The following is a 10,286-nucleotide window of genomic DNA, read 5'->3' as shown; positions in this document are numbered from 1 at the left end:
AATCTTTAGTGACGAGCCTGGCTTTATGCCACTCAATACTCCCATCCGGGTTGTATTTAATTTTGAATATACACTTGCACCCAATAGCCTTCTTGCTAGTGGGTAGAACAATGAGTTTCCAAGTCTTATTCACATCCAAGGCGTACAATTCGGTAGAGATGGCATCTCTCCAGCAATCATGAGCAATTGCCTCATCATAGTGTGTCGGTTTAGTTATTGATGATACAACTAATGAAATTTTTTATATGCATAAGACAAGTTGCCATATGAGATGTAATGTGATATTGGATACCTTAAAGAAGAGTTAGAAGCATTAGAAACATGAGAATATTACATACAATACTTGTAAATGTGGCGGCGGCCTCCGAAGTCTATTAGATCTTCGAAGGGGGTGTAATGGGCTGCTTGTTTGTGTGAGAAGAGATGTGATTCAAAGGAGATAAGAGATTTTCTGGTGTAATACTAGAATATTGTGGCTATGTGTAATGAATTTAATAACGTGCTAGGGGCAGATACATGAGGAAAAAGTATTTCCACTTTTTCAAAGAAAATAGCGATACAGTTTCGAGTCAAAGGCTCGTATTCTATTATTAAATATATAGAAGTGGTCGTAATATTCTCACTATCAGAGTGGCGCAGCCAAAAGTGTGATATTCTGATAGTGAGAGTGTTACATTATGGTATCAGTGTTTCCTGTAGAGCCTGAGAAATGGACTGACTATACTTCAGTTACATCTAGGGTTTCGACTTTCCCGTTCTTCCTCTTTCCCGAGTTGTCTCCTAGGGGTATGACATGATGGACAAACTCATTCAATTTACTTTCGCAAATGGCCTGCTCCAAGACATCCTTCAAGTAAAAACAATCTTCTATGCGATGCCCATGGGTTTTGCGATAGTCATAAAACAGGTTCCAATTTAGGTTTGGCCTGGGCTTGATCGTTCGAGTCTTTTGTAAGATTCTTCTTTGAGAAATTTGTTGGTAAACCTTTGACATAATGGCTATTAAGGGTGTATAGTTGTTAAACTTACTAACTCAGGGAGCCTATTGCTGAGGTGTTGAATTTGGGGATCCTCCTATAACATTCTTTCTATTTGAGGCAACAAATCTGCTCACATCCTTATCTCATTTATTCCAAGGCAACTTGTTGGATTTCTTCCATGGAGGTTAAGTCCTTAGAAGTTAGGTGTCGCCTAAAATCACCTTGTAACCCAGCTATAAGACACAAGCTAATCACCTCGAGATCTTGGGTATTCACTTCGAGTAAGGCTTTGTTAAAGTGATCTAAATATTCTAGATTGTTTCACTTTGTTGTTGTTCAATACCGTATAGGAATATTGGATGCTTGACTTGTGTCCTTCACATGGTAAAGTGCGCTAAGAACTTTGTAGAAATATCTGGAAACTGACTTATGGATCTCGAAGGCAAATGATTAAACCACTACATCGCAGAGTTAGATAAAGTAACTAGAAACGCTTTGCAACAAATTGCATCCTCTACACCTCCCAGATTCATTTTGGCTTTGAATGCAGTAAGGTGTTCTTGAGGATCAGTTATTTCATCATATTTCATGTCAGTGGGCTTATCAAAATTTTTTGGCAGGCGGACTCGCAAGACCCTAGTTGCAAAGAGTCTTGCTTATCATTACGGGATCGTAATGACCTCATCGTCTTTTTGAGTCCTTGTTTCCTGAGGAGACTGACTTATCCCTTTTATGGGGGGGGGGGGAAGGATTAAGATATTGCTTTTGATCTTCTCGCATATGCTTTGTGTCGTCCTCCATCCTCTTTGGGGGTGACCTACCTCGTCTTTAGGCATGTTGAGATGCTGGATTCTCCCTCAATCTTGATTCAGCTTCTTAACTTCTCGCTCTTTGGGTTCATTAAGTACGAGACCTCTAATTTTCTTACTCTTGGCTTTCTGAGCATTTAATTTTGTGAGCTGTGTCTTGTATTTTCCTAGCATTAATTTCAAACTAAGTTTGTCGAGGTCTTCCTCCAGCATGGTGTGTTCCCGAAGTCACTAGAGGTTGATTTTTATTGTTGCTGACATTCTAAACATCTGTGTTTCTTGGGGGCGGGCATGTCCAACCCCTTAAATCAAAAGTTTACTAAAAGTCATTATACTCATACCCAAGAGTAACTTTAGTATGGTGAATGCTGGGTTATCCTATTTTGCCATGATTTTGAAATTGTTGATTATCTTGATTAGGTTGACCTATCAAATGCATGAGTAGAGTGTGGAGAGAATTTTGTAGGTTGTCAACATTCTTCCTTGGGTCCCTATTTGCATCAGTCATTCCTCGTGACACCACTGATGAGTGCTAAAGACCGGTTTAGAAAATTCATAAGTTTAAAACTCAAGATTCGTTGTAACTCTAAATCGGCATTCAGCATTTTTCAAAGTTTAGTTAAAAATGTCACAATTCAAAACAATAACCCAAAGTTTAATCCCGGATCATTCTTCTTAAGAATCGCAACATAGTGCTCAATCATTGGCTATGAAGATCGGGAGTTTGTTCGTAATTAATAACAATTTAATAGCAAAAAATTAAAAGAGCAACCAATGAGTAAATGTCAAGAGAATTTAAACTATGAGAAATTAAGACAATTAATTAGTATATGAAAGTAAATTTAAATGATAAAAGGATCTTGACAAGAGTTGAGGATCTAAAATTGCTATCCTTGTTACTAATCATAACATGATAATTACAAAGAGAAAACTCAATTCGTCAACCTCTACAAATTAAGAAAAGTCAATTAGGCTTAATTAACCATAATCCATAACTCCTAACGAACTTATTGCTTGAATTAGTAAAAGATTTGCGTTAGCGAAAACAAAATTAATTAATATCTCAAAAGTATCAATTAACTTGGACACTAATGATCCAAGGTCACCTAATTTCTCAATTCCAAGCCAAGAGAAAGAGAAAAATCTACTCCATAACTAATGTAAATATTTTATCAAACATTTGGTGTACATAAAAACAAAGCATTATAAATTGCAAGAATAATAAAAACTATAACTATTCAATTTAAAAAAGCAACAATAATATCTTAAGTAAGCAAAAATAAAGCATAATTCATTAAAGAGAATTAAAAATTTAACAAGGATTCAAGGACTCAAAATAACAAAATAGACAAAGTAACAAAAAATTCTAAGACACTAGAGTAGCAAAATAAGAAATTATGAGCTAAAGAACTACAATTAAACAAACTAAAATTTAAAAACACAAAAGTTCATAAGAAAACCTTGAATCCTATAGAGAAGTTGGAGCTTCTCTTTTTAGAATTCAAGATTCTAAAATTTGAAAAAAAGGGAAAATAAGTGTGTGAATATGTTATAATGTGTCATCCCCCTCAAAGCTTGTTTCGAATGACTTAAAAATTGGTTTAATGGGTCAAAATAGCCCCCAAATCGCAAGTTACGTACTATTTTAAACGAGTCACGCGCTGGATATAGTGCATACGCATACATGATGCACATGCACATCAAGCATACACACAAATAATGCCTACGCAGCTTTGCCAATTTTTTACTTTTTTTTTTTTTTTTTATAAAACCTCCACTTTTACATGCTTTTCTTTTATCCTTCCAAATTATTCTTACCTCCTAAGCCTTAAACAACTCAAACAAACGTATTATGACATCGAGTGAAAAAAAATGAATTTCAGGATTTAAAAAACCTAAAGAACATGTTTCAATCAATTAATCACAAATAAAAGATAAATTCATAAAAACATGCATCTTTAAGAAACAACTGTAAGTTAAATTGATAATTTTACTCTTTTCAATTCAAAAATTATCACAAATTACGAGTTTATCAACCATAATTCTTCAGTCCCCGTAGACTACGCCAATATTCCAAAAGAAATGAACTCACCTTCTCGCAAACTTAGGACCTTAGAAGTTGTTCATTGAACGGCAAAAATTTGTGTTTACTTAGATATTGCAATGTCTAAATGTGTAATAAATCAATTTTTAAAGGATAGTCAATATAAAAATAATGTACCTCCCTTTCGACCTCCGACTGTCATTTATAGTATAATTTTTGTATAACAACTATGCACCCTTTAATTGTCATTGATCAACATTAAATAGCTTTTGATATGGTTTTAATTTTAATTATTCGTGCATTTTCCTTGATTTTCTAGATTGTACTTTTTAATGTCTCATATTCTGAGTTAAAGAGACGATCTTCCGAGTGACAGATCATTTGATTGCTTTATGGACCTTAGGCTTAGTACAGAACAATCATATTAATATTAACTAAATCAACTTGAGTTGGTCGAGTAGTCAGCTCATTCGTCCGCTTAAGCAAGTGTCGAGAGTTTAAATTCCGCCTTGTGCATACAACAATCCATTGGCCAGCGACAGACCCTTAAATGAAGCTTTGATCCGCGACGGATTAATCTTTTTCCTGTCGGGTTAAAGGATACCATGGACAACCAAAAAAAAAATATATTAATATTAACCATTCATTGAGTTACCATTTAAAGTTTGAATAATCACTAAAGATAGTACTTGGGTTACTCATAGTGGCAATTATCCACAAATCACAATACATACTAACAGTCATAACGATTGAAAGAAGTAGCGGTGAAGTTCTGATGTTGCATTAACATTAATGTTTATTATTTATATATATAGTATGTACAAATATTTACAAAGATATTAAACTTGTGTCGGCAGAAGATTGGATAGGTACTTCAACCATGTGCTCTATCAATTGCATTGCCATTCTAATGTTGGATTGAATATACAATTTAAAGTGTCCAGGATCTGCAACAAAACTAGTTAGTCAACGTATATCAGAGGTTGCCAACGTATATATGTCACATGAAATAAGCTTCATACCTTTTATTTGTGTTTTTCCCAGCCCTAAGTTGATTAAGTTTGTCCCTCCATAAAGCTGCAGTTGCACCAGAAACATGAAATGTAATAGAAACATTAGAGTAAGTATAACCACCAGCCGTTGTACATAAAGAAATGTGACCTTGTCAATCTGATGCATGTAGTGTACCATCGCGAAATTACCTAACTATAGAACCTAACTGGATTCACAGAGCATTTTAAACTTTAGGGATAGAGAAATAATAAGACAAGACATTTACCAGCATCCTGATAGCGCTCTTCAACAACAGCTTTCAACATGTTGTGCAAAAGATTGAATTCTTTGGTTTCAGTACAAGGCTTACCACTTGGCCTGCAATTATGTTGCTTTTAGTTAATACTCGTCTTCTATAATGGAGTGTGTTAGAAATGTGAACTATTTTAAGGTTTCTTGACAGAAATTCTACATATTATAGACAAGTTATAAGCCCAATTTTCCTTATAATTAATCGTCTTCACAAACCTACCGGTCCAGTTCAGTAAACAATGGGCCATCTGAACCAGGGGACTGTGTTGATAGTTTGCCTGATTCGATTACTCTCATCCCATCACTGTATGCCAAGTACTTGTTGACTTGTATTGGCACCTACAATATTTATGGAATGGTGAAATCTCTAATAAATAAGTTTAAATAAGGCACAAACTAATATAACTTTAACACTTCCAGGTTTAACAATGGGCAGCGTGTACCACTTCACTCTAACAGCAAATCCTGGTCATATGATGAAACTTGGTTCGACAACTATGCTACTTTCAGAAATAAATTTTCAACCTTTCCAGAAAGATACTAAGTTTTTCACCAAGGCAAAAAAAATGAACTACAACAAGCAATGCTTAGGAGAATACCGAATGTTACAGATGATGATTTATTCATATGATTAAATTTATAAACATTTACCTTGCATCTCACAGCAATGTTGATAGCATCTGAAGGTCGAAGGTCAAAGCTCGTACATTCTGAATCATTTCCAACCTATACCAAATATAAGTCATATTGTCATGCAATACTTTCAGGTGGATGTATTCCCCCTCTCCTTTTTTTTATTGTGTGTGTGCGTGGTCTTTTAAAATACCTTGGAAATATATAACTGAGCAAAATATGCCTCATGAACTCTCTTAGTAACTCTAACAGCTCTAACCTGCATTAAGCAAAAAATTATACTTCGTGAGAACCTGATAAAAATATCATAATATAACCAGATTAGGATTTAAGAATGAGAGACAGAGTTCAAAGACAATCATACTTCGTATCCCATCTTGTCAATCATCTCCTTCACTACTTGATATAAAGTAGGTCTAGCCTGAAAAACCAACCAAAGAACCAGTATTAATGCGTATATATCACATACAAGCAAAATGTTGGTTAATAACACATCATGAACAAGTATGGATGGAGGCAAAGTAACAAATATAACTGACAAAGACGACATACTATATGAACATTGCGTAAGGCTGCCATTAGCAAGACACTTGGCATCTCCACTGCAAACAAAGATGTACCATATAACACATTTACAATGGGATAGACATAAAATCATCAAGAATCAATAAATAAGCGTATATGACACAATAGACACATAAGATCATAAGGAGTAAGAGGCATACAAACAATAATAGGAAGAAGTAAACCAGTCCCATCCTCCATCTTCAACACAATAGCAGGATGAGGGGCATAATCTGGAAGAAGCCCTCCATGAGGACTGTTATGGATGCATCTTAAGTGCCTACCATCCCTCATTTTGATCATGAAACCATCTGCTCCACTCCTCACCTCAACTACACATAAAATTCACAGAACAAATCTATCTCACAAAAGCAAAACAAGAAACAATGTTTGACCACACAACGCATCATCATATATTGAATCAGCTAAGCTGAACATACCAGCTTCAACCACGCTAGAGTTAACATAATCTTCATCCTTTTCATCAAAATTCTCAGCCGTACTTCCGCTCCCATTTGAAGGTGAGTTGAAACTGCAATGCACAGTCTTGCTCTTGCACTTTCGCATGTTTATATGGAAAGAAAGAACAGTGGCCTTATCTCTGCTACACCTGAGTCCCCAAAATTCAGTTCGAATACACTTAGCCTTCATTGCTCCAATTAAAGGAACACTGCAGAGCCCTGCTACTTTGGCACGAACAGTGGGGATCACAACCGGTCCCTTCAGATTCAAAGAACCCATTCTACCTTTATAATATATATATTCTCACAACCTTCACCAAAAAATTCACAAACTTTTTTAGCCATCATGATCTAAAACTTGCATAACCCGTTTATAAGCATGTTGAATTATTATTAATTAAATTTAAAAGCAAAACGCACCTCGAACTCGAAGTCTGAAGTGTGAAGCTTTAGGATCAAACGATGATCCAGTCACCGATCAACGCAAGAAGAATGAAGAATCAGGTTAAATAGGTTTGTGAATTCAGAAGGGGAAATTATTTATTTGTCTATTATTAGTACATGTCTGATCAGATCAAGGTGGAAAGTGAAAAGACGAATTGAGATCTGAGAGTGAAAAGAAGGAAAGGAATTGAATTGAATCGAATTGAAGTGATGAATAGGGCTCAGAAAAAAAGGGGATATAAGAGAGGATAAGAGATTCTTCTTCGTGTGTGTTGAGGGAGAGTGAGAGAAGGATCCCAAATCAATAATCAATAAATAAATCTTACTAAGCAAGCATGGATCCACCGCATGCATCAGCTTCAGCATCATCTCATAGTAAAATATGAAATCACTATTCTACCCTCCTACGTCATTTTCCTCTCTCTCTCTCTCCCGTCTTAACTGAACTGTCTTGTCTTCTAGTAGTTCGCGCCAACCTCGAATTTTCTGCGCCCAACTCTCTATGAGTAGTTTTTATTTTTCAATTTGCTTTTACGGATAAAATTTTACATTATGGGGATGATTGGATTACAATGAATGGCTAAGTGTGTGTTTGGATTGTGGTTGGTCAGGAGTTTGAATAAAAATGATTTTATAAAATTGATTTTAGGTAGAAGTAAATTTGTGTCAATATAATTTATGTTTGGTAATTTTATATTAAAATTATTTTGATAAAATAAATATTGTTTGAATAATATTAATTAAAATCACTTTTACATAAATAATTATTAAAAAGAACATAATATTAAATTATAATATTATTTTTTTATATATATTTAATTTTTTTATTTTTTTATATATTTTTATATAGTATATTTTTAGTATTTTTAATACTTTTTTTTAGTATGTTATAATTTTTTACTATTATTATTATTTATGGTTAATTTTTTTGTTTAATTTATTTTACTTAATGGGATCAATAAATTATATTATAAAAAGATAATAATAAATATAATGTACAAAAATTACCATTATAAAAATATATAATATCAAATAAAAAATTAATAAAAAATATAAATAATAAATAATAGAAAAAAGAGCTCATGTAAAGAAAAATAATAAAAATTTTATAAATAATACAATAATATATATAAAGGATAAAGTTGGTAAAAGAAAAATAAAAGTTAAATGTCAATGGCTAAAAATCAGTTAGCGCAGAAGTTAGAAATTCTTGCTTCTTGTAAACGTGGTTTTGTAACCAAAATTACTTCTGCGTTTATAGATAAAAAAATTAGCCAAACCAAAAATGGAAGCATTCAAGAAGCTCTAACGCGCTTTCATCTTTCAACGTGGTTGCCAAACACACCCTATTATTATAAAATGTTATTATAGTGACTGTATAAAATGTTATTAATATTTTATAAAAAAAAATTAATTATAAAAAGATAATACGTTATATATTGAGTTTAAAAAATAATAATATTAATATTATTTTTTATGATGATAAATATATAATTAGTTGAGTTTAAAAGTTCAAATTTTGACTTAATGAATGTATTATAGTGTAGATCCAATTTAATAATTTAATGGCATAAATATAGCCATTATTAATTTATTATAGTGCTATCAGTGCATATCAGTTTTGGTATAGATTAATAACTTGGACTAAGCTTCTAACCCACCAAACAAACCTCATGAAAGTAATTCATTGTTGATATGTGGGGCAGCTGCACCATTTCGGATATAGATGACAAAAATCAAGAGTGTACCAACGTTTTTATTAAATAGGATGAAGGAAAAAGATTCAATTTTTAAAGCCAAAGAAAAGATTAATGGTGCCAATTTGGTTAGTATAACCAAAAATAAGGTACTACTTATAAAAAGTAAAAAACGGAATAGCAAGAACATTATTTCTGTATATTATTTTTGTATCATGATCTTCTACTACTGTATATTATTTTTGTATCATTTTACACCACCTTTATTATTTCTGTTGCTGCACTCATTTTCTGAAGGATAATGCTACCACGTTTTCAGTTCTTGAAGTTCAACAGGCAGAGTTAGATGATATATTAAAAAAAAAACTAAAAATATTAATATAATAAAATAAAATTAAAATAAAATTTAAAAAAATAAACTAAAATTTATATATAATTTATATATAAAAAATTAAAATTAAGGACACATATTACTCTCTTTTGCCATTATGTGACTTTGTCACTAAAATTCAAAAATTGTTTTTTTTTTTGAAAGCAAATAGCTCAACACAATAGCAGTGGAGCACCAAAAGTCACCCAAATCTCAAATTAAACAAACCTAAAAAGTAAAAACAAAACCAAACTAAATCCGTCCCTATGTCATCTCCGGCATAGCCATCAACAACTAAAGGGATCACCACCGCTCCACTCGTTAGCACTATTTGAAGATATGTTGATAATTTCTTCAACTCCTTTGCTTGTTTGCTGAAAAATCCGTCTATTCCTTTCCAACCATAAGTTCCAGACGATCGCGGAGAAGCACCTCAACTGGTGATTACGCTCTTCCAACCTCCTCGGTTCCTCTGTCCAACTAATAAAGTGTTCTTTCATTGATCCCGGATAAGTCCAACGTCGGCCAAAAGCTAAGATCCAAGCGCTCCACACCTGCCAAGCAAATACACATCCTAGAAACAAGTGATGTACATCTTCCACCTTGTTGTTACAAAGAACACAAGTAACATCGTCCTGACTGATGATTCCAAACCGGCTCAACCTGTCCTTTGTATTCACTCTTCCTATTAGAACAAACCAAACAAACAGCTCCACTCTAGGTGGAACCAACCCCTTCCAAATAGTCCTGGTGAAGCTGTAGCTAGTTACCTCCTCTGGGATCAGTTCCTCCTGCATCACCTGCACAAATGAGTTAGTTGTAAAAATACCTCGCCTATCATATTTCCACACCACTCTGTCCTCTCTGTTGTTAAGTAATTTCACAGGTCTCAAAGACTCATGCAATGCACTCAGAAGTTCCAACTCCCATTGGAAGAGCTCTCTCCTCCATTGGAAATTCCAAATCCACTCAAACCCAT

At 33.5% G+C, this 10,286-nt stretch overlaps 1 protein-coding gene across 1 annotated transcript; it reads right to left on the bottom strand.

Annotated features, from left to right (window-relative positions):
* Window positions 1–4,592: 4,592 nt before the first annotated feature.
* On the bottom strand, window positions 4,593–7,744 carry LOC112765197 (bifunctional nuclease 1). The gene is made up of 11 exons (XM_025811083.3): window positions 7,217–7,744; window positions 6,776–7,107; window positions 6,497–6,667; window positions 6,324–6,373; window positions 6,136–6,192; window positions 5,965–6,030; window positions 5,790–5,864; window positions 5,359–5,477; window positions 5,113–5,204; window positions 4,856–4,910; window positions 4,593–4,780 (listed from the first exon to the last, which is right to left on the bottom strand). The coding sequence occupies exons 2-11, from the start codon at window positions 7,074–7,076 to the stop codon at window positions 4,765–4,767; spliced, it is 1,002 nt and encodes a 333-aa protein (XP_025666868.1). The 5' UTR covers window positions 7,077–7,107; window positions 7,217–7,744; the 3' UTR covers window positions 4,593–4,764.
* Window positions 7,745–10,286: the final 2,542 nt, after the last annotated feature.

This window comes from Arachis hypogaea, chromosome 17, assembly GCF_003086295.3.
Source record: "Arachis hypogaea cultivar Tifrunner chromosome 17, arahy.Tifrunner.gnm2.J5K5, whole genome shotgun sequence".
NCBI lineage: Eukaryota > Viridiplantae > Streptophyta > Magnoliopsida > Fabales > Fabaceae > Arachis > Arachis hypogaea.
Note: the sequence above shows the minus strand (reverse complement) of the source record. Positions and strands in the feature narration are given on the sequence as shown.

Coding starts and splice junctions, on each gene's coding strand:
- LOC112765197 (XM_025811083.3), bottom strand. CDS start 7,076: ATGGGTTCTTTGAATCTGAAGGGACCGGTTGTGATCCCCACTGTTCGT. Junction 6,374..6,496: donor ACTTCTTCCTATTATTGTTT/GTATGCCTCTTA, acceptor CTTTGTTTGCAG/TGGAGATGCCAAGTGTCTTG. Junction 6,031..6,135: donor TTGACAAGATGGGATACGAA/GTATGATTGTCT, acceptor TGCTTAATGCAG/GTTAGAGCTGTTAGAGTTAC.